The sequence below is a fragment of the Panthera uncia genome, assembly GCF_023721935.1.
Source record: "Panthera uncia isolate 11264 chromosome C1 unlocalized genomic scaffold, Puncia_PCG_1.0 HiC_scaffold_4, whole genome shotgun sequence".
Taxonomy (NCBI): Eukaryota; Metazoa; Chordata; class Mammalia; order Carnivora; family Felidae; genus Panthera; species Panthera uncia.
The window spans coordinates 92,688,063-92,711,584 of record NW_026057585.1 but is presented as its reverse complement, the minus strand read 5'-3'; the positions used below and the strand labels follow the sequence as shown (position 1 = coordinate 92,711,584).

The window sequence follows — 23,522 nt, the reverse complement described above, 5'->3', positions numbered from 1 at the left end:
AAAAGCGATACACCCGCCGCGACTCAGCTCTCCCCTCTGGCTTCTCCTACCGTCCGGGACAGCCTTCCGGGCCTGCTTTCCCTCCTGCCTCTCTGGCTCTGCCTTCTGGGTATTCTTAGCCAGTTCCAGGCCGGGGGCTGGCTTCCATAACCTGCATTGCAGACCTCGGGCCACAGGCTACCAGGCCTGGCCCCATGCATGTCTCCAAGGATCCAAGTCCAAATTCATGACCCCTGACCCTCCCCCAGACCTGGCTGTCCTAGAGGTTCCCGTCTAGGGAGCAGTCCCAGCACCCTTCCATTACTCAGGCTTCCTCTCTTGCTCTCAGCCCCTGCGTCCAATCCAGCACCCGGCCTCTAATCCTGCTTCACAATCCTTTTTCACACGGGGCCGCTCTCTCTGCTGTGCTGTAAGCCACCATTAGCTCTTGCCTGGACTCTGTAATAAGCTCTAATCTAGGCTTTCCCCAGTGGGGCCTGCCCTTCCAGACCCACCTCTGACACTGGCCGCCTTGTGCTTAAAGCTTCTGCTGGTTTCCATGGTACCTGGGATCAAGGCTGAATTCCCCTGTGGCCCCCAAGGATCCTACCCTTCCCCTCCCGTCTGGCTCTGCCTCCTGGTTCCGTGCAGCCACAATGGCCTTTTGGTAATCTCTCACTAAACCCCTTCCTCTGCCTGCTCCAGGACTTTTGCTCAAGCTGTTTCCTCCTCTTGGAACCCTGGTGAGGTCTGCCTCCTCCCGGTTATAGAGCAAACCCTCCCTTCTTCAGGGGAGCCTTCCCTTTCTCCCCGTTCCGCCCCTGAGCACTTTCTGCTCTACTGCTCACAGCTGTCGTGCTGCCCTATGTCTGTGACCATGTGAATCCTGCTCCTCTCCCAGAGGAGCTCATGAGCTTGTGCGCCACACGAAGACAGCAAGACGGCGACAAAGTCTGTTTTCGCTCATCCCTGTTGATGCTCATTAGGCACAGCGCCAGGCTCAGAGCAGCTGAACATTAACGGAATGAATGAACGTGCACTCAATTCTCCCGGGAGAGCCCGCGTGGGGGTGGGGTAGGTTCCTGCCTCTGGGCCAGTCCTCAGCCCTGCCTGAACCTGGGGCAGGGGCTCAGGCTGGGAGGACGTGGGGGTCTCCTTGCCCCCAGTCAGGCACCCCACAACCGCCTAGCCCTTGGACTCTGAATCCTATTAGGCAGGACCTCGATATGTCTCGTGTATCATTTGCTCCCCGGTGCTGGTTTGGCAAATGAATGAATACCTGCCACCCCCTCTCCAGGGTCTATCACCGAATAGCAGGGGCTTCTGCTACCTGGAGCCCTGTGGGCCCTGGGGGCCAGCACAGCCCTCCCTGCCCTCCCTTAGCCCTTGCCTGCTCCAGGCACAGTCCCTCTAGGGTAGGAGAGGCAGAAACACCTGGCAGAAATGCTGTTCCCTACACTTGACAAAAAGGGGAAACAGAGGCCCCAGAGCTTGCCACTCTCACGTCCTGGCCCCCCGATTCTCTGTGCTGCTTCTACCCACTCCCCTGGCCCTAAGGACCCAAGCAGAGGCGGCAGATACTTGGGGAGCGGGTAGTGGGTGTGGGTGCTCCCATGACCTTGGAGATTCGCTCTGTCTGTTCACCTCTCACACCAGGTTACAAGGTACATGTGCAGAGGCCAAGTTCTTTTTTTTTTTTAATTATTTATTTATTATTATTATTTTTTTTTTTTTTGAGAGAGAGAGAGAGAAAGCACAGGAGGGACAGAGAGAGAGAGAGAGACACACACACACACACAGAATCGAAAGCAGGCTCCAGGCTGTGAGCTGTCAGCACAGAGCCCGACACGGGGCTAGAACCCATGAACTGCGAGATCATGACCTGAGCCGAAGTCGGACGCTTAAGTGACGCAGCCACCCAGGCGCCCCTAGGCCAAGTTCTTTTGTACACTGTGGCAGCACCTGTGCCTGGCACATGACTGTCCAATAAATGCGTGAACCAATCGGTTGAGGGATTCGAACCCAGCCTCTCCCCGGGTCCTCCAGCCTCCACCACCCCGAACTGTTGCTGGTTGACGACTCCGTGCCCGGTACAGGAGGTCTGTGGATGTGCCTCATGTTAGAAATTGCTTTTTCGGGGCGCCTGGGTGGCTCAGTCAGTTAAGCGGCCGACTTCGGCTCAGGTCATGATCTCGCGGTCCGTGAGTTCGAGCCCCGCGTCGGGCTCTGTGCCGACAGCTCAGAGCCTGGAGCCTGTTTCAGATTCTGTGTCTCCCTCTCTCTGACCCTCCCCCGTTCATGCTCTGTCTCTCTCTGTCTCAAAAATAAATAAACGTTAAAAAAAAAATTTTTTTTTAAATTGCTTTTTCATGCTAACTCGGATGTAAATTAAAAAATAAATAAATAGGGGCTCCTGGGTGGCTCAGTCGGTTAAGCATCCGACTTCAGCTCGGGTCATGATCTCACGGTTTGTGGGTTCCAGCCCCGCGTCGGGCTCTGTGCTGACAGCTGGGAGCCTGGAGCCTGCTTCAGATTCTGTGTCTCCCTCTCTCTCTGTTCCCCCCCTGCTCTCACTCTCTCTCTCTCTCAAAAATAAAGATTAAAATAATAAAAAAAAAACAAAAACAAATTTCTACTCCGAAAAAAAAGAAAATTGCTTTTTCACACCCCACATCCTTTCTGCTCAGTTTGATTCAACATTTACTCGGTTCCTGTAAGGGGAGGCCAGGGATGGTCCCAGGACTCCCAGGAATGAGGTCGGCGGGGGGCTTCTGGAGGGCAGGAAGCAGTCTTTCTTTCCCGCTCCTTTCTGCCCAGCACTCGGATGACCGAGTTACATCTCCAGAGTGGGGCTTGGCCAGGGTCCCACTGATGGGATGAGGTCAGAAGCACCCACCCTTCCCCCGGGGACAGTGCACGTGGTTCGGGCTGGGAGACGTGGGCTCAGAGCCTGGACCACAAACACGGCCCAGGATGCTGGGTGGGGGGGGGGGGTGGCGGATAGGAGGGAACTGCCCCAGTCAGATGCCTCCTCGGCGCTGGCACAGGAGCGTGGCAAGCGGGTACTGGAGTCAAGGCGATCTGGCCCCACCTCCGGCAACTTGTGTGACCTCTGAACCTTAGTCTCCTTATCTGCAAAAGGGGAATCAGATGCCGCAGTCGTAAGGATTAAAAGACGATGCGTACAAAATGCTTGTTGGAGGGGCGCCTGGGTGGCACAGTCGGTTAAGCCTCGGAGCTTCCGATTCTGGATCTCGGCTCGGGTCACGGTCTCACGGTTCCTGAGGTCCTGCATCGGGCTCCGCGTTGATGGTGCGGAGACCGCTTGGGATTCTGTCTCTCCCCGTCTCTGCCCCTTCCCCACTCGTTATTATAAATAAATTAAAAAAAGAGAGAAAAACAAAACCCCAGATGCTTAACGGAGGACCAGGCACTGCTCAACCTGAAAACATTACTGTCCCACGAGGAGACGGAGGCCCGGAGAGGGGAGTCGTCCACCGTGACCTGAGGTGCTCAGAGCGGACACATGCCAGGGGCTCCCAGCCGGGGACCCGGTCAGCGGTACCACGTAGGAGACAGCCACGGCCGTGCCAGGAAAATATCATGACTTTATTTGTTCCACTGACAGAGGCTCTGGGGGCATTGGTAGCTGTCATGTGTACACGGGAGGTCTGAAGTTGGGGACGACAGCATTTCCCCGGCCGAGGGCAGGGAACGCTGGGCCGGGCAGACCCAGGGCAGGAGCAGGACATCTGCCAGCCTCCGGGCTGCACGAGCGGTGGCGGTGGCGTCTCCGGAGACGGGTCCCAGTCGGTGGCTCAGAGGCAGGGAGATCGGCGTCCGGTGTGCGGACGGGGCCGCGCTACCTCGCGGGCTCGGCGGGCGGTGGCCAAGGCTGCTCGGCCAGCTCCCGCTCCAGCTGCTTGAAACGCTTCTTCGAGACCTTTTTGGGTCGGAGCCGCCGCAGGCAGGCCGGGAGGCACTGGTCCAGCACGCTCTGCGGAGGACAGGGAGAGGGTGGGAGGGGCAGCTGCGGCCGAGCCCACCCTGAAAGCCCCCCCTCCAGCCCCAACCGAGGGTGCGCCCCACCTCCAGCATGAAGGCCCCCACGAAGTTGCAGGCCACCAGGCCCAGCAGCAGCAGCTTGAAGCAGGTGTCAGCGATGTTCCTCAGCCCCAGCGGGCCTTGCAGGAGGCCAGGGACCAGGAGGAGGCCCACCAGGACGGAGCCCAGGAGCGCCAGGGCCATCAGGAAGGGCACTGGAGGGGGAGGGAGTCCGTCAGGCCGGTGGGCCCCTCCCCACTCCACCCACGCCAGCCCCGCCCCGCCCCGCCCCGCCCCGCCCCGCGGCCGCACCGTTGGTGTAGAGCGGCCGGCGGAAGGGCGCCCCCTTGGACACAGCGGCGGCCAGGATGAGGTACTGGAAGCTGGACAGCGAGAAGACCACCGTGTTCTCGTAGTTGGGCAGGTTGTCTGGCGCGGGCACGGTCTTGTTCAGGGGCACGAACCTGGGGGCGCGAAGCCCGGGGTCAGGGAACGAGCGTGGAGGAGGGGGCAGGGCTGGGATTGGGGGGCGGACTCGCTACTCACCAGGGTTGGGCCACGGTCAGGAAGTAGCCCCCCAGCTGCACGCCGGCCACCAGGGCCACCTGCAGCAGGAGGCTGCTCAGCACGGGCGCACTGAGCAGGGCCCCCGGCGGCCGCGCCCGCCCCAGCGCCAGCGCCGGCCCCGTGCGGCTCATGAGCACTGCCACCGTGGTGGTGATGACCAGGTCGATGGCCAGGAACTGCAGGTCGCCCAGGTTGGTGTTGATCTGCCAGCAGGGGAGGGAGGGCAGAGGGGCAGGTAGCAGCGGGGGCACCAGACCTGCGCCCAACGAGTCCGATGGGAAGGGAATCGTTCCGCCCAAAACCTGATGGGGAGGCAGCGCCTTCTTGCCTCCGGGAAGCACCTAGTCTGATGGAGAAGACACTGCACCGCCTTCGGGGAGCCCCTCTCCCGGTCTGAGGGAGAAGGCAGGGGGGCCTAAATCTGAGAGGGCAGGTTCCTCCTACCCACGGAGAGCTCCCTCCCAGGCTGAAGGGCGTGCTTCGGCTCTGCCCGTAGAGGACGCAGGTCCTGGTGGACACAGGGACAGAGGCTCGTACGAGATCTGCATTGCCCGGTGGGGTCACCTCCTTTCCATGGGGGTGAGCTGCGTGTGCTCAGAGCAGAGCGGGGAGATACCCCTCCGGGCAGGGTGTGACGGGTACAGCCAAGGTCTCGGCCAGGGCAAGCAGGGAAACAGGTGGATCCGTGGCGCAGCGACCCTGGCTCTCCGTCCCACGCCTGCCTCGGTCCCTGCCTGGGCTCTGCCTCAGTCTCCCTCGGGCATGGCAGCTCCTGGAGGGCAGGCGCGAAACGCCAGCACGCCAGGTCATTCTGTGGACCTACTGTGTGCCGGGCGCTGAGCTCAGCCTTGTGCGACCCAGGGCTCAGGAGTCATCCAAGCCACACAGCCAGAACGCGGCAGGGCAGGATGGGAGACGGCACCGTCCATTCCAGAACCCGCTGGGCTCCCAGCCACGCTGCCGAGCGTCCTGGCCGTGGGCCTGCTCTGGGCGGCAAGATCACTACTCACCGTGTAGAGGATCAGGACGGAGATGAACTGGGTCAGGCTGTACAGAGCCATGTACTTGAAGACGCTGAACGACGTGTCGAGGGAACACCGGCCTTCCCTGGGTAGCAGGGTATGGGCATTAGGGGGCCCGGGCTGGGCCGACGGGCCCCGATGAGCCCTGGCCCACTGGCCCCTGCCCGCCTCACCTGATGACCATGGGCACACACTCGATGCTGGCCATGCTCGAGGTGAAGGGCGAGACCACAGAGGCCTCGGCCTGGGAGAGTGAGATGCCCACGTCGGCCGCCTTCAGGGCGCCGCAGTCATTGGCGCCGTCCCCACACATGCCCACGCAGTACCTGACGCAGAGAGGTGTGCAGGAATGGCCGGAGCCGGTGAGGAGCCTCCGTGTCTGTGAAGTGACCCCCCTCCCCTCCCATGGGCTTGCTGGCAGAAGGTGGGGTTGGCCGGGTCCCTGCTGCCTGCACGGCACCCGGCACACAGCAGGGGCTCAGCAAACAGGGGCAGTTACTGCTTCCGGCATCACGGACCCAGGAGAGCTGCTTGGGTTTTCCCGGAGGGTGAGGATCATCCTTAATGCCTGAGGTGTTCGTGCACCACCACGACCACCACGGACCAGCTGCCCCCTGCAGGTCCCACATGTACTCACTGAAGCTTCTGGAGCTCACAAACCAGCTCTGTCTTCTGCTCAGGAGCCATGCGGGCGAAGACAGTGCCCTGGACCAGGACCTGAGAGCACAGGGAGACAGGGGAGGCTGGGGCAGCTGTAGGGTGGGGGCGGGAGAGCCACGAGGAGGGAGGAGAACATGGGGTGGCGTAGAGCAACCAGGGGTGAGGCTTGGGGGCAGCCCTACCTTGGGCAGCAGCTTGGGGAAGTGCTTCATAAGGACACCAAAGGTGGACCCGCTGAGGGCCAGGTGGCTGCATCGGGGGTCTGGCTCCAAGGTGCAGCTTGCGGCCTGGCCGAGATCCTGGGGGCCCAGGAAGCTCCGCTCAGCCTCCCCTGCCCACCCCGGAGAGCTGGGGCCTGGGTCAGGTGACGCGGGGGCGGGGTCATCGGTGGGGGGTGCGGCTGGAACCCCGGCTCAGCCTCACCTTAGCCCCGTTCATAGCCGTGGAGGATTCTAGTGGCAGGAGCTCAAGGGAGGCAGGCCGGCCTCGCTCGGGGGGGGTGGCGTGGATGAGGACCAGACGCTCCTGGGGGCCCACCATGCCGCAACCCTGGGCCACGGTGACGGCCGTCTGCAGGTTGTCCCCTAGGAGCGTGGGGACGAGGTCAGGGCCCAGGTGCTATCTGGGGGGCCGTCCTCACCCTGACACTTACAGATGGGAAAACCGAGGCCAGACACAGTGTGTCTATCACGGCTGGCTGGGTGAGCTCGGGCAGGTACATCAACGTCTCTGAACCCCACTTTCCTCTTCTAGAAAACCAGGTATCGAAGGGCTTAGGGGAAACTGGGCACCCGGGTTTCAAGTTCCACATACACTACTCGGTGCTGCTGGACCTTGCTGGCAGGTGTGCATGCGAGCGTGTGCGTGCGAGCGTGTGCGTGCGAGGGTGGGGAGGACCAGGACGAGGACGCAGACCTGTTGGGCTCCTCCGTGTTGCCCTGGCTAGAGTCTTTCCTTCCTTGCCCCATGAAATCGTCACCACTTTCGAGGCTGACATAACTTCCCCCATTTCCTACAGGTGGAGCTGGAACTCGGGACTTGGAGCCGGGCTGGAACCCAGGCTGATCAGCACCACCCCGGGACTCTCTGGAGGTCATTCTACCCCCCCGAGTTTCGCCTGCCTCATCCATCGAACGGAGGGACAGTTACCCCCTGGGAGGGACGTTGTGAAGATACACGAAACGTCTGAAAAAGCCCCGGCCTGAAGCGGGGGTCCGAAAAGAAGGGACGCGGCGCGCCCTTCCCTCTGCCCGTGACGGGGTAGATTCTGCCCTCCTGACCCAGGCCCTGCTGCGCGGGGTACCTGTCACCATGACGGTGCGGATGCGGGTCCTCCGCAGAGCCCGGATGACCGGCGTGGTCTGCGGCTTCAGCAGGTTCCTCATGACGAGCAGCCCCAGGAGGCTCAGGTCCTGCTCCACGGTGTCCCTGGAGGGCGCCAGAGCTGGGTCAGAGGTCAGGCGGTGGCCAAGGCCCCTCTGCCAGCCACCGGGCAAGGACACCTTCCCAGGGCGCTGCCTACGCCTGGGCCTGGTGCGCAGTCCCCAAGGGGCGGGACAGGGGACGGTCCACCTGGTCAGTCGCTGAGCGGCCTCCAGGCTGGGCGCGATGGGCAGCGGCTTGCTGGCGAGGGCCACGACGCGGTAGCCGGCGGCCGTGTAGCTCTGCAGCATCTGGGCGAAGTCCGTGGGCACTGCCAGGGACAGGCAGGTGTCACCGGGCCGGGGGGGGCGGGGCCAGGGGCAGAGGCCGGGTGCCCACCCCATTCCCGTCAGTGGCCCGCCCCCTGCACCTGTCTCGGGGTCGCAGAGGCCTGCCACCAGCTCAGGGGCGCCCTTGACATAGGCCTCCGGCTGCGCGGCCCCCGGCCACGCCACCACCACGTCCATGCGCTGCAGGGCTGACGAGAACGGGAAGCGGCTGAGGACGCTGACGGGTGCCAGGGGCTCCTCCTGCAGAGTCGGAGGGGCGGCTGAAGGGCCGGCCTGTGGGGCCCACCCCGGCCGCCCCGCGCCCCGCAGGCACACCCGAGACTCACCATGCCCTGCAGCTGGGGCTCCTGAAGCGGGGGTTTCATCACCGCCAGGACCTGGGCCCCGAATGCTGAGTCTGTGGCTGGCCCCTCCTCCAGGACCTGCGAGGCGGGCGGAGAAGGTTGGCATCTGACGGGCTGGGCACCGGCTTGGCCCCGGGGCGGCCAATCCTTGGCCCACGGAGGGAGGCGGCGCGGGATTCAGATCAGATTGGAGGAAGACTTCCTCCATGGGAGACTGGATGGAACGGGAAGTCAAGAGCGCGGGCTTTGGAGTCGGATGGACCCAAGTTCAAACTCTGGCTTTGCCACTTACAAGCTGCAGGGTGACCTGGGACAAGTTATTCCAAATCTCCCTCAGCCTGATCCTTCCTCCCTGTGAGGCAGGTTTGAAGCTTCCTTCCTGGGCTACAGGAGGAGCATGAGACAAGGCCTGTGCAGCGGAGTGCTGGCACACAGTAGGTGCTCGTGTGTGGCCTTGGCCACATTGTTATTAATGACGGCGGCACACTGGACACCACCTGACGTCCTGGAACGGAGACCGGGCAGGGTCCGTCAGAGCCCAGCTGCCCAGAGGCAGGGGCTGCCCTGCTCCTCACCCAGCCAGTAGATTCCACCATCTTGAGGTCCATGGGGTCGCCCACCGGGGTGTCCTGGAGCCGGGTGAGGGCGTGGCAGGTGGCCAGCGCTCGGAGCAGGGGCCCCACGGGCAGGCGGCGGGGCTCCGGGACCAGAGGCAGGAACGCCTGCCCTTTTAGGGGCACCACACCCATCACATCCAAGCCGTCCTCCGTGAGGGTGCCCGTCTGCAGGGGGCAAGGGGCAGGCCAGTGGTGAGTCCTCGGGTTGAGCCGTGTGCGGCTGCGCTGGGCGCCCACGCCCCAGAGTCGCCCTCCCCAGCCCCTACTTCCTCTGTCTGGCACCACTGCCGCCGGGTCCCCACCCGAGGCCCCTTTGCTACCCTATCACCCATCTGATGCGGTGCCAGGAAGGGGCCCTGCCACACGCAGCGCTCGGTGTACCTGCTGAATGGATGAGCGAGGCAGGCGCTAGCCTGCACGCCCCAGGCTGTGTTCCCGCGGCCCAGGGACAGCCGGGGAGCTCTGTGAACACGATCAGCTTAAAACCTCTGTGGCCCCCAGTGCCCTCAGAACAATTAAATGTCCAAACTCCTCCACGGGGCTCACCAGCCTCTGACGACAAGGGCGCCCCCCCCATCTCACCCTGCCCCCTTCCCCCCTGCTCCTCTTGCCTCAGGCATGTGGTCTGCTCAGCTTCTCCGGCCCTGCCCCAGTGGCCCAGCCTCCCAGCGAAGACTTCCTCACTGCCATCTCCCTGAGGGAGTGACCTCAAGTAGCACCCGTCCCATTACCCCGTTCACTTCCTTCCCCAAGCCCATCACATCGTCTGCAGCTTTCTGTGCTTTCTGGTGGGGGGACATCGCCGTGGGGGTCTCTGCTGGGTCTCAGCGCTGAGAGCAATAGGGGGCAAAAGCCTGAATGATCTCGGACAGCTCATCCGCCAGGCCGTGAGCTTGACGCGGCTGGGACCTGGGTGGGGGATGGGGGGGTGGTATCTCTAAGGGTTTCCACCCCCAGGACAGGATCTGGCACCAAGCAGGCCCTTGGTCAGCGTTGCCGAATGAAACACGGGTGCGGAGGCCTGGCCGTGGCGCCCGGGCCCCCTGCCCTGCGGCCCCCACCTTGTCGAAACACACCAGCTGGAGCTTGCCCCCCAGGTTGATGCGCAGCGGGTGGATACAGAAGATACCCTGACTCCGGAGCCGGCTCTGGGCGTAAAGCGTGCACACGGTCATGGCGGCTGGCAGGGCGGGGGGCACCACGACCGTCACCAGGTCCAGAGCGCGGATCACGATCTCATTCAGAGGCACCTGGCAGGAGGCACCGTGAACGCCAAGGGCCAGGCCGGCCCCGGGTCCCCGCTGCCGGGCCCCACCCGGCCCCCTGAGACTCACCCGGTTGCGGTGAAGGACGAAGATGCTGTAGATAGTGCCGAGGAGAGCTGGGGAGACAGCAAGGGACTCAGCGGGATTTGGGACGGGATTTGGGACGGGATTTGGGACGTCCCACCAGCAGAGGGGAATGCAGGGGGACGCTCACCCAGGACAGAGAGGGCGGCCACAAACTTCATGCTGTGCTTGTAGAACTTGAAGCTGATGGGCCGGGGATGCAGGATGGAGCTCACCAGGCCCCCTTTGGCTGTGCAGAACCCTGGGGGGAGCCGGGGAGGCCGAGGGTCAGGACGGGTCCTCTCGGCCCCTCCCCTCCACCACCGCGCCTGGGGGCTGTGAGATGTGGTGCTCCCAGGATTAGGAATCATCCAGTTTGGGGTTCCTCGTGATGGCCCGGCGCTCACAGGGCTCAGTAAAACCGGAATGAATGGACAGTTATCTATAAAGTGGGTGGTTTCACTTAAAATTCAGATATGTGGCTTGTGCTGAAACACTCAGATCTGGTGACACCGGGTCCCATTCCCACACGACAAGAACCTGCCGGCGTCGTACAGGGCTGCTCCCTTCCGGAGGGGTGGGCTCCTCCTTGCTGGCCACATCCCTGCCCACATCAGCCAACCCCAACTTGGCAGTGGGACTTGTCTCAGGTCCCATGGTAGGACAGCAGCGGAGATGGCCCCCGCCCTGCCCGGTGTCACGAGCCCAGCATCCCTCCCTGCGTCCCGGACTCCCACCTGTTCGAGTCACCACTGCCAGGACGTGGGGTCCAACAAAGGCCCGGGCCTGCAGGACGAGGGTCCCACAGAAGAGCGTGTGCCGCCGGTGGGTCTCGGGGCAGTAGGGCACCGGTCCTTCCGGCAGGGCCGTCTTCAGCACTGGAACGCTCTCCCCTGGAAGGGACGCGGTACGAAGCTGGTGAGGGGGTTCCATGCCACTCCTTCCCACCGACCAGAGTGAAGCACCGAATTGTTTCCTAAAGCCCTAGGTCTCATTTAACTCTGGGAACCATGTGTGCAGAAACCACTGCCCCCATTTTACACAGAGGGACACTGAGGCTGAGAGAGGGCAAAAGACCTAAAAGAGACAGTCCGGCAACCCTGCAAGGCCGTGTGCCAGCCAGGTACCGGGACCCCTCCCGCGGGGAACACGGGAAAGCGGGTGTGCACTCGTGTCCACATAGTTGGGGGGCAGGGGGTGGGGAGGATGTTCTCATTCTGTTGGAATTATTTTATAACAAGCTGTACTCCTTTTATAACTCAAGCCAATAAACCACAGGGTGGGGCGTGGGGACTAAACCTCTACAAAGCCCCGAGCATGCTGTCCGGCAGAGTGGTAATCTTTTTTTTTTTTTTTAACGTTCATTTATTTTTGAGAGAGCGCAAGCAGGGGAGGGGCAGAGAGAGAGAGAGAGAGAGAGAGACAGAATCCGAAGCAGGCTCCAGCCTCTGAGCCGGCAGCACAGAGCCCCACGAGGGACTCAAACCCACCGACATGTGAGATCATGACCTGAGCTGAAGTCAGAGGCTCAACCGACTGAGCCACCCAGGCGTGCCCCGAGGGTCAATCTCTTACTGAGTGCCTGAGCATGTAGGATTAGCAAATGCCGACCCGACCCCGGGGTTGTGACTTGAGCACAAAAGAAAAACCTCAATGTCCCCGATGCGAGCAGAGGAGCCTGCTGGCAGGGGAGGAAGACCCGGAGGGCTGACCTGTCAGAGAGCTCTCGTTGACCATGCACTCCCCAGCCACCAGGGCAGCGTCGCAGGGCACCAGGCCGCCTTCCTGGGGCAGCACCAGGCAGTCTCCAGGCACCAGCTCGCTGGAGTCCACCCACTCCTCCTCTGCGGGTGCGGGCAAGCGGAGGGGGCCTCAGCACGGCCCAGGGCGCGCCCCCCCCCCTCCCTGCCCCCTCCCTTCCCCAGCGCTCACCTCCCCCGGGCCGGCACACGCACACCCGTGTGGACAGCTGCACCATGTCCCTCAGAGTCTGGCTTTGCTGCGGGCAGGGGGACACGCGGGGAGTGGGTAGGCGGTGGCCCCCTTGGGGACCCGCCTGCCCCGCCCCGGCCCCCTCACACCACTCACCTTCCTGGTCTTGTAGAGCGACAGACAGATGGAGGCGGTGGAGATGAGCAGTATGCAAAGGGCATATGAGTAGTAGCGGTCCGCCAGCCACAGCCCGATGCTGAAGGCCTGGAACCCATAGTAGGGGTTCAGTGCCTGGGGGAGGGGCGGGGAGGCAGCATCAGGGCCCGTGACCCCGGGCCAGCGCAGCCCCGGGCCGGGCCGTTTCCCTGCTCAGCCCCATCCGGACAGCTCTCGAGCCCCCGGCTTCTCTGCTCTAGGGAGGACGCGGGCATTTCCATGCCAGGCCCCCGCTAAGCGCCGCGTCTGAGTACCATCCGATGGTGATGACAATTCCACGGGGTGGATGCTACCCTCACTCCATTTTGCAGACAAGGAAACTGAGGCACAGTAGGGTCAAGTCACTTGCCCCAAACCACACAGCTCCCGAGTGGCTGCCTGGGGTTTACATCGGGCCAGACTCCTGAAGTCTGTTCCCCTTTAGGGGCGTCTGCCTCTGGCTCAGAGGGCTCAGATCCCTCAGAGGGATCCCTTTGTCCCCTATGCTGTGTCACCCCTCTGAAGCCTGGGTTCTTTGCATATGAACCGAGTGTCCCTACTCCACGGCTGCCAGACGGTTAAAGCGGCTTAAGCACAGAGAGTCACGGCTCTCACCCACAGGAGAAGCCCAGCCCCTGTGGCTTTGCCTCCGGGCCTCTCTTCCCAGCCTCAGCCTGGATCAGAGCCTCCAAGTCCTGGCCCTGAGCTGATGGGGCTGGGTCTGAGATGACTCTCCCCTGTGGAGAAGGGGACGGCTGCTCTGGTCTGCCACTGGAAAGTGGCCCAGAGAGGCCAAGCCCCCGGCCAGGGTCACATAGCCCATCCAGGCCAGAGCTGGGGCGAGGCCCAGGGACAGCCCTACCTCGTCCACCAGCAGCTGGGGATAGGACTTGACCGGCACGCTGATCACGTTGGGGCCATAGATGGTCTTCCTGCAAGAGAGGTGACGAGGCCAAAAGATGGAGGGGGGGGGAGCGGCGGCCGGATCCTCCAAGGGCAACAGAGGTCCTCATCTCACAGCCAGGGAAACCGAGGCCCAGACAAGGCCACACTCAGGGGAGCAAGACAGGGGTCCCCAGAGCGCAGGGAACCTCTGGTCCAGGGCAGCACCCACCTCACGGCTTGCTCCTGGAGGCTGAGGCCGGAGCAGGAGCGGCGGACGTCGTCACAGGTGCGGCCGTGGTCCAGCAGGCTGCGGGGGGGGGGGTGGGGGGGGGTGGGGGTGTGTGTGTGACTCGGATGGGCGATGGGACCCGGGCGCCCTGCAGGCCAGGGACTTGGGGCTCCAGGTCCCTTCGGGCCCACTGAGCTCCTAGGAGGAGGCAGGTTCCTCACAAACTCTGGGCTTAACTTTCTCCTTCCATCCCTCTGACTGGCCCCAAACTACCTCGCCGAGGAAGAACAATGAGAGATGATTGATAACATTTAATACCGTCAAGAACCACTCTTATTTAGTGACAGGAGTATCATTTACAATGATGACGCCTTCGTCAAGCGACTCAACCTCTCTGTGACTCAGTTTCCTCCCCTGCGGAATGGGGACGGTGACAGTACCCGCCTCACAGGGCTACGGGTGGAATAAAATAGAAGCCACACAAAGCGCGTGGCTAGTCCCTGGCACCTACGTCGTGACGAACACGTCAGCCATTTGTGCTATTCTCCTCCTGTGGCAGGGGCTGGCCCCGTCCCCCCGTCCGCGGGGTGCCCACCTCTGCAGACGCAGCTGGCACTGCAAACACCTGTCTTCGCTGGCGGGTTGTTCCTGGCTGCAGGAGGGTGCTCCACCGCGAGCCGGGGGGCACCAAGGAATTCACGTCCGTGGCCAGGAGCCAGCCGCCAACACGGGTGGGGCGGGGGTGGGGGATGATGGGAAGTACCCCCAGCCTCCTCGCTCCTCGGGTGAGGGCACCCCGGGCTCCTCACTGGCTCGAGAAGATCCCCAAGGGGACCAAGCTCCCTATGATACCTCCTGCTCCCCCCACACCCCCCAGTGTTCCCCGGGATCACCTTCCACACAAGCTCCCTGCACTTGAAGATGTGTTGTGAGCTCCCATTTCTTTCTTTCAACATTTTTTATTTATTTTTGGGACAGAGAGAGACAGAGCACGAACGGGGGAGGGGCAGAGAGAGAGGGAGACACAGAATCGGAAACAGGCTCCAGGCTCCGAGCCATCAGCCCAGAGCCTGACGGGGGGCTCGAACTCACGGACCGCGAGATCGTGACCTGGCTGAAGTCGGACGCTTAACCGACTGCGCCACCCAGGCGCCCCTGAGCTCCCATTTCTCAAGTAGGTTGCAGAGCAGGGACGAGACCCCAAATGGAGGGTCCCAGTCCAGAGCCTCAGCTCTGATTTGGTGTCACCCCCTTGGCCCGAGGCTGAGCCAGACTTTACACGAAGCTTACAGATTTCCCCCTCAAGATAACCCTAGGAGGCATGGATTCTCTTCATGTCCCGGTTACAGGGACTCTGAGGCCTGGAGAGGCTCAGGGGCTCGCTCACGCCGCAGGGGACCAAAGCACAGAGCTGCGGGGAGCCCGCCGGGCCACCTCATGCCACCCCTCCTGCCCAGCCCAGCATCGGCGTGTGCGTGCCGGCCCTGACCCCTACCTGACTTGGCAGAAGGCCTGTTGGCTCTCGATCCAGACGTAGCGCTGGCCCCGGAAGAGGTAATATCGCAGCTTCCGCTGCTGCATAGGAGAGAGAAGAGGCTGGAAAGCAGCCCCAAGAGGAGCTGGGGGGTGGGGAGGGCAGGGGTAGAGAGGCCAGAGTCACAGGAAAGAGGGAGGGAGGCCTGGATGTGTTAAGGTGCTCAGCCGGCATCCGGGACATTTGGGACAATGGAACCGGAGGTGCCTGGGGAGCGTGGAGTCCAATCCACCGCCGTATAGAGCGTGAAAGTGAGGCCCAGGGACGGGTAAGGACTTGTGCGGACCCAGCTGTCCACTCACTGCCTCTTCGTTCCTGCAGAACTGGGTGGTGTCCTTCCATGCACCCTCTGGTACTGCCCCCACAGCCGCCTGGCTCCGGCCGTCCTCCGCCTGGACCTGGGCAGGCAGCTCCAGGCTGGGAGGGGTGTGGGGGTTACTGCGGCACTCTGGAACGTTCCAGCACCACCCCATCCCCACGGAGCCATGGTCCCTCCCTGGGGTGCACGGCACCAGGGTCAGAGCCTTTGTGGGAGGAGGCCGGTGGGGAGCAGGGGCTTCTGGGAAGGGTGATGGGCTGCCTCACCTGCTCTCACTGATGGCCTCAGTCTGCACCTGCACAGTATACAGCTGCCACGAATTATCCTGGAACACAGAGGCGTGGACTTGGTCCCAGAGGAGACTCCTCCCTTCCCAGGCCCCACCCTGCCCACCCTGTGGCCCCTGCTGGAGAAGGCAGGGATCAAGGACGTAGATGATCCTCCTCTCAGGAGCCACTTAACCTGTCCCTTCTACCCACTGCTCAGATGGGAAAGCTGAGGTCCAGAAAGGACAACCTGTGTCAGGTCCCACAGAGATTCCGGGGCCGGATCGGGCTGAGAACCCGAGCACGATCCATCGCCTTCCTCCCCCTGCATCGGGCCCTCTCCAGCGCCAGACCCACCCCACCCTCTCCTCTGCCCCTGCCGGCTGGGACTCACCTCTTTGTCTCTTATTTCGATGACGAGTGTTTCGGCGCGGGCCAGGTTGCAGGGCCGGAGCCGCAGCCGCACCCGCCACACCGGCTTCCAGCGGAACAGCAGCAAAGGGACCCCTGCCATCATCCAGACCACGATGTGATAGCCTATGACCCTCCATGGACTGCCACAGTAACCGCTGAGCCTCTGTGGAGACGCCGACAGAGAAGGCCGAGGTGGGGGCGGGGCGGGCTAGAGGAGGAGCCGGGGGGTCTGGGGGGCCCACACCCGCCCACGTACCACGGATGAAACTGAGGAGCTGAGGGGATCTACAGATGTCTCTATCGTCAGGGTCCCATAACCGGCGGGCGTGCTGCCCACGAGAGGGCTGCTGTCTGTGGGCACAAAGGAGAGAGGTCACGGCCGGGGGGGCGGGGGGGGGGGGGGGGGGGCTCCTCCTGCTCCTGTTTCTTTAAACATAACAAGCATTGTCATTTTGTGGCCCCTACAGAAGCCGCGGCTGTTTCCATGCAGCCGCTGTGGTCAAAAAGGAGCCGGCGTGGCTGTTCTCCCTGACGGTCACGGTTCTGTTTGCCGTAACTGACCTGCAACATTTTGGGAAAAGACAGTCCCCGCTGTCCCTGCCAACTCTTGGGTACAGAGTCCTTTGCTAAAACTGGCATGTTTCCAGAAGTCAGGAGAAACGTTCCATGGGTGGGGTCTCGAATATAGTTACCAGAAGGAGGCTCTCGAGAACTTGCCTGCTGAGACCAAGGACCCGTCCGGAGGGGCAGATGGGAGTGGGCTGGACACGTACTGGAAAAGACCTGTGTGGTGCTTTGGGTCCTTGCCCTGAAAAGCTTAAGGTGTCAGTACCAGCACCAAAGGCAGTCAAACCTTGATGCTGAGGAGCACAAGAAGGGGGCCATAAGCTTATTCAAGACAACTGTAGTCACAGCTGTGCGAGACGAAGGTTCTGGCATGAGTGAAGTGGCGCTTTCCGTGAGTGGGGATCCTGGGGTCAGGACCGCGACGGAGCACAACCCCCTCAGGACCTGGCTGCCCCCAGGTTTCCTGGCAGCGTCTGATTCTGCAGACGCTAGCTTGTTGCTGATGCTGTGTTCAGAGTGAGGTCTGCTGGGGCGCCTGGGCGGCTCGGTCGGTTAAGCCTCCGACCTCGGCTCAGCTTATGACGTCACGGTTCGTGGGTTCGAGCCCCGCGTCGGGCTCGGTGCTGACAGCTCGGAGCCTGGAGCCTGCTTCCGGTTCTGTGTCTCCCTCTCTCTCTGCCCCTCTCCCGCTTACTCTCAAAAATAAACATTAAAAAAATAATAATAATAAAGTGAGGTCTGCTGCTCACAAAGCTGTGTCTGTGATTAAGCTCCCCTCATTCCCCTAGTGTTTCTCTCCCAACTGTGAACCCATAATCACCCGGCCTGACCAATAAAAGACTGAAGTAAAAAGCATCGCTGTTTTATAAACTGGTCTGACGGATCTAATAGCAGTGATCTGGCTGTTCTACTGGTTCTCACTCACCATGTTGAACTCCTTTGTGCGTCTGGCTCTCTCTGGCTGGGTGTCGGCTCACAATGGGGTGGGGGACAGGCCCTGGGGGGAGGCACCCTGAGCTCACACCGCCCTCACACATCTAGCTGGTAGCTTCCCGGGAGCTATGTGCCCCTCTTTTCCGTCTGGTCCCCACCCTGAAGGCAGGGATCAGGGCTGCTCCTCCTTGGTCAACTCCCGTGCCCGGCAGAGTCCTGGCAGCGAGGAGATGCTGAGAAGCCAAGACGTCAGGCCCGCCTCTGATGGCAGCCAGGAAAGGGGCCTCCACTGCAAAGGGGAACTGGGGAGGGGTGAGGGGAGGGAGGAGCCCAGCCAGTGGGGGGGGTGGGGTGGGCAGAGAGGAGGGTTCAGCTGCAAAGAGAAGATGCTGTGTCCCAGCTGAGCAGTTACCAGGGTTCCTCACTTAACCTCTGCAAAGGGAGGGCTATCACCCCCATTTTACAGATGGGAGAACTGAGGCTCAGAGAACAGCACTAGGTGGCTCTATTGCAGAAATTCTGTTTACTTCTGTATCCCCAGCTGTAGAGCTGTGGTCCTGGCAGGGCGGGCAGGCAGTGAATGTTCCAGGGCTACAGACGGGGTGGGCTCACGGCTCCCGCTGTCAGGCAGCCTTTGTGGGGGATCAGACATGCAGGTGCCTGGGCCCCTCCCCAGACCTGCCAGAGCAATGGCAGGAGCCTCTGGAAAAGCTCGCTTAGAGGGATGGGAGGGCCGGGCAGGTGGGGGCGGGCTGCAGGTTTCCCAAGCTCCCGTCCTTTCCCCTCCCCAGAGGAGCCCTGCACAGCCCTGGCCTAGAAGTTTCCACCAACGAGCCCAGAGTGTCCCAGGCCGCTGCCACTGTCATAAACATCCCCAGCCCCTCAGCTGCTCTCTCCCCAAACACTTGGGCTTCTGAAGCTTTCCAAACAGCCAACGCTTCAGAAGGCCCATTGTACACACATACCCTCTGCTCCTGGCCCTTTTTACACGGTTGACACGATAACCCTGCCATGGGAGCTCAATTATTAGCCCCTTTCTATAGAAGAAAAGGAGGCTCAGAGAGGTTAAGTCACTTGGCCAAATCACACAGCAAGTACACGGTAGCGTCGGGATGCAAGTCCAGGCAGGCTGACTCCAGGGTTTTCTCCCTCTGCTGGACCACCGGAGGACACCCTGAGGATTGGGGCCACGGGTCCCCATCAGGCCACGCAGATCTCCTACCCCAGCCCCCATATCGCCACGTAACGACGGGGATAATAATTACTATGGTAATGACTATAAAAAGCAGCCAACAGTCAATAAGCACTTCCTGGGAGACAAGACCCACTGGGAGCATCCCTATGAATTCGCTCCTTTACCCTCCAGCAACGCGAGGAGGCCGACTCATTTTTCTCATTTTACAAATGAGGGAACTGAGGCTCGGAGGGACAGAGAGCCCCAGGTAAATGATGGGGCCAGGAAGCTGGAGCCAGATCCTGTGTTTTTGGGGCCCATGTGGGCACTTTCAGAGACCGGGGCTCATGGCCTGCACCTCCCTAGGCCTCTCTGAACCTGATGAGTCAACAACCAATTAAGCCCCACAAGCCCCACCTCCAGCCAGTCCCTCCCCTGCCCTGTCCACTTGGCTGACTCAGAACACAAATGGAGTGTCAGCTCAGGGACAGGGACACACACACACACACACACACACACACACACACACACACACAGCCTGGGTGTCTGGCCGGCAACAGAGTCTCAAAGCCGGAAGGGCAGGAGGCCAGGTCAGCCTTCTTCCCTGGGGTTCACACAGGTCCCAGACCGGGTCTCCTGAGATGGTCCCTTTCACTCTCTGGTTCCAGCCCAGTCCAGCTTGTGAGTGAGGCTTAGCAGAGCATCACTTCCTTCCCTTCCCGACAGCAGCCTGCAGACGACACACAGCGGAGGGCCCTCTGCTATCTGGTGTGGCCTGGGGGTGGTGATCACTAGGGTTCCGGGCCTGGAGGAGGGGGGGCAGAGAAGCAGGCATTTGGGGCAAGTGACACAGCCTGGCAAGCTGGGTTCGCAGGTCCTTGGCCACCCAAAAAGCCACAGTCTTCTCTCGCCCCACTTCAAAAGGGGACAGTCCCAGTTGCTACCAGAACCCCAGCCATCTCTTCTGCCAGACAACTGCTCCCCGAGTGGGGCAGGGTGGGGAGTTTCTCCTTTAAGGTTGATCTCGGCTGGTCTGAGGTGTAAGGGAAACAGAGAGCATCTTGGAGTGATAAGAGGTTGACACAGGCCGGGCATCATTCCGTGGGCTTTATACACATTAACTCAATTCCTCACCACAACTCTATGAAGAGGGGACTCCTTTTATCCCTATTTTACAGATTAGGAAACTGAGGCCGGGAGGGGTGAAGTAAGTTGCCCAGACGCCACAGAGCCGGTGAGTGGTGGGATCCGGATCTAGGCGGTCTCGCGCAGGGGTCCGTGTTTTTTTTTTTTTTTTTTTTTTTAATTTTTAAGCTTATTCATTTATTTTGAGAGAGACAGAGACAGTGTGAGTAGGGGAAGGGCAGAGAGAGGGAGAAAATCCCAAGCAGGCTCCGCACTGTCACCACAGAGCCCGATGCGGGGCTCAAACGCATGGAACCAATGCATTTGAACTGATCGTGACCCGAGCCAAAACCGGAGAGTCGGACGCTCACCGGCCTGAGCCACCCAGGCGCCCCTAGGGTCCACGCCCTTAACCACTGCCCTACCGTCCTCACAGCTGTCTTCGTCCGAGCCCCTGGCTCCCTTACAGGCAAGCTGTGTTTTGTGAGGCAAGTACCTTAACCTCATCACCCCGTCTGAAACCCACAGCGTCCCCTGCTCCCCGGTGCACACTCAACAGCCTCTCCGGGCTAACTGCTCGGCTGGGGATGGGGAAGAAGCCTGCGGCACGCCGGCCCACCCAGAGCGGGTCGCTTCCCTGATCTGCTTTCATCCTGCCATTTACCCCACTTAACAGGTGCGAAGGCTGAGTCCTGGGGAGGCAGTTTGCCCACCGACTTGTCGCAGCTGGAAAGGATCTGTCTCGCTCCCCCGTCCTCTCTGTCCGCCTCAGCCACACCCACTGGCAGCCATCACAGCATCAGGCCTGCACGAGCGTCCCCCTCCGGCTCCCAGTGCCTGGCACGAGGCTGGGACTCTGGAACCGTTTACTGAATGAACGAACGGCCAAGGCACGCCTGCACGTCTCGCTGACATGACAGCACCGGCCCCTGCCTCTGGGCCAGTCAGCTGCCAGGTGCAGAAGTACGGGCCTCGTCTTGAAGGGCCCTGCCAGAGATCACCCTGTGGCACCCTCGTTTGCTCGCTCCCCCCAGGCCCCAAACACCGTTCCCTCTGGGAAGTTCTTCCTGGTGCCATCACACACCCCTCCTTTCAGGACGGGATGCTCTCCCAGTCAACCTCGGGAGGAAGGAAGGAAAGAAAGAGGGGCTTGAAGGAGGAAGTCAGATCTATGGAGAAGTCTAGCCTAGAAAACTCTGGTCTTCCAGCAAGATCAAGCCTAGGGCACTCTTTCCCTCCAGCAGGACACTTGTCAAGACACTGGCAAGTGCCTGTTGATCTCCTGTCACATCTCAGCTCCCCAGGAATGGCACAGGAGGATCAGGGCAGTATCTGATCTCTTTCAGTATCGCCAGCTCAGGCTGGCCCAGAGCGGTCTGTGCGGTGCGGGATGAGAATACTTTTCAGGATGATTCCGTTGCTCTTCTGAATAACAGTGACTGAAGGGCAATTATCATCTCATTTTACAGTAGGGAAAACTGCGGAACAAAGCTTCAAGATACCTCGCCCAGAGACCTACAGCTCGAAAGGGCAGAAGCTGGAAATGAGTGGGTCTGCAGGAACACATTCCTCTTAGCTCATCCTCGCAGCCGCACCGTGAAAGCAATGGATTTGGATCCCATTTAAAATGAGGCACAGAGAGGTTGATTAATATGTCCACAGTCACACAGATGTGGGTGGTCAAGACTAGACTTGAAGCCAGCCTGACTCTGCAGCCCTGGGGCAATGCCACCAGCACTCCAGAGTGAAGGGGCTGCAAAGCCATCTGAGAACCTCTCGTTTCCTGCGGAAGCCCCAGCTTCCTGCTGGTGACCTGGCAGTGGCCCAGGGCAGCAGCACTGCCTCCTCCTGCACTGTGCTTCCCCCATGGCCAGAAGCTCCTCTCCTCTGCCAGGCTAGGGGGGAGAGGAACAGCCTGCTAGTAGTAATCCGATCTTCGGGTCTGGTGTTCGGAGGGTATCTTTCCTCAGCTTTCCCCCTTCCTCACCCCCGGTGCACTCCCAGCTTCCGGTGGGGTGGCAGCGGTGGTTGGGGAGAGAGGTGGGAGGTGGGGAGAGAGGTGGGAGGTGGGGAGGGAGAGCCCAGAACTGAGCCTTCTGCGGCTGTACAGGATGCTCGACCTTTGGTGGGCCCTCTGCGGAGGCCTGAGTGACTGACATGGAGATGAGACCTTCCCCCTCCCGGAGAAGAGCGGCTCCTTCTCAGAAGGTGGGATTTAATTTATACTCAGAAAAGGGTGGGCTTGGGACACGTGGTCTGGGAAGGGTAGCAGGCAGGGTGTGGTCCTCGGACCCGGGGTGTTGACAGGCTTCCTCTGGAGGCCTGAGGCAGGAGTGGCATTTTGTGTCCAGGGCACTCTGACCCAGGGACTCGGGAGCCTGGCGTCTCCAACCCCATTCATTCATTCATTCTTCATTCATCCAAGAGGAGTAAGCACCCAGAGGCCCCGGATGCGGCGGCGTCCACGCATCTTCCCCATACATGCGGCCTATTCCCCCGCCCTGGACATCCGTCACTGCGGGAGGGAGTCCAGTGGGAGTGGGGCATCTCCCCGCGCCCCTTCCCCGCGGGCCGCCAATCACCCTCGTGCACAGCGCCCAGGGCTGCTGGAAAGCAGGGAGGCGACGGTTCCGCGCGGCGCCATCCCCGGGCTCCTGGCCTCTCTGGAAAGGGTCCCCGCGCCGACTCCCCCAGGAGGGGGCCGGGATGGGCGCGGGCATGCCTCCGGAGGTCGTTCCCCTGGCCTGCGAGCCTGCGGTGGGGGTGTCGCGCCACGGCAGGCGCGACGACAGGAGGCCCAGGAGGCCCGGGGACCGCGCCCTGTTCGGGGAGGCCCCAGCCGCGGACTCACCTGCGCTCATGCCGGCTCCTCGCGCTCATCGCCGGCCCCGGCGCTGCGGCCCGTGGCCCGGGCCCGGGCGTCGCGATGCCCCGCGGCGGGGGCGCGAGGCAGGAGGCGGGAGGCGGCGGGGGGTGGGGAGCGGGGCAGAAGTCCGGTGGCGCGAGGTGGTCCGAGGCACCTGCACGGGAGCCGGCTGCCGGCGCGGCTGGGAAGGTGCCGCAGTCGGGGTGTGAGCGCAGCCAAGCCCCGCCCGGCCCACTGCGGCCCCACGTCCGCCCCGCGCGCGGGCTGCCGGGACTTGTAGTCCGAGCCGCCTCGGCCGCCCGCGTAGAGGCGGATCCACCGCCCGAGGTACACAGACCCAGAGGGGCGGGGCGGGGGGGGGGTCCGACAGGGACTGTCAGGAACTCCGACGGCCAGTCCTCAGACACGTGAACACACGGACACACACTCAGAGACGGTAACCTTCAGACACACAAACACCAGTGCACAACACCCCTCCCACGCCACCCAGATTCACACACAGAGGTGTGACATTTAGAGAGAGGACAGCAGCCCTCAGGCGCACCCACACAGATGCACACACAGAGGCAGGACCCTGTTTCAGGGAAACAGGACAGCTCTGGCCCAACAACACACAGGTACACAACAACCTCAGATACACGCATACAGAATCACGCACAGAGGTGACACGTAGAGACAACACACACACGCAACGGTGATGTGATGCTCAGAAACACAGCTATGACAACCCCCTACCAACGCACGGCACGCACAGAGTGGGCCCCAGATACTGGTCAAGGGCTATGCAGCCTGGGTCAAGCTGGCCTCCAT

The 23,522-nt window shown here is 61.8% G+C and overlaps 1 protein-coding gene and 1 non-coding gene across 4 annotated transcripts; one reads left to right on the top strand and one right to left on the bottom strand.

Annotated features, from left to right (window-relative positions):
- Positions 1 to 3,542: 3,542 nt before the first annotated feature.
- ATP13A2 (ATPase cation transporting 13A2) lies at positions 3,543 to 22,948 on the bottom strand. 3 transcript variants are annotated; one of them, XM_049617980.1, is made up of 29 exons: positions 22,698 to 22,948; positions 16,304 to 16,398; positions 16,028 to 16,210; positions 15,634 to 15,692; positions 15,351 to 15,465; positions 15,010 to 15,089; positions 13,515 to 13,592; positions 13,263 to 13,332; positions 12,362 to 12,496; positions 12,206 to 12,272; positions 11,986 to 12,117; positions 11,011 to 11,166; positions 10,425 to 10,535; positions 10,280 to 10,326; positions 10,007 to 10,195; positions 8,904 to 9,110; positions 8,311 to 8,406; positions 8,065 to 8,224; positions 7,845 to 7,965; positions 7,576 to 7,700; positions 6,696 to 6,856; positions 6,455 to 6,571; positions 6,250 to 6,329; positions 5,786 to 5,938; positions 5,601 to 5,697; positions 4,570 to 4,793; positions 4,336 to 4,487; positions 4,069 to 4,238; positions 3,543 to 3,976 (listed from the first exon to the last, which is right to left on the bottom strand). In XM_049617980.1, the coding sequence occupies exons 1-29, from the start codon at positions 22,705 to 22,707 to the stop codon at positions 3,842 to 3,844; spliced, it is 3,525 nt and encodes a 1,174-aa protein (XP_049473937.1). In that variant the 5' UTR covers positions 22,708 to 22,948; the 3' UTR covers positions 3,543 to 3,841. The 3 variants fall into 3 exon arrangements, with proteins under 3 accessions (XP_049473937.1, XP_049473938.1, XP_049473939.1); XM_049617981.1 differs by having other exon boundaries at positions 12,362 to 12,469; XM_049617982.1 differs by lacking the exon at positions 6,455 to 6,571.
- On the top strand, positions 16,501 to 16,634 carry LOC125913828 (small nucleolar RNA SNORA16B/SNORA16A family). Its single transcript, XR_007455119.1, has one exon. It is a non-coding gene; the product is annotated as a small nucleolar RNA SNORA16B/SNORA16A family (small nucleolar RNA).
- Positions 22,949 to 23,522: the final 574 nt, after the last annotated feature.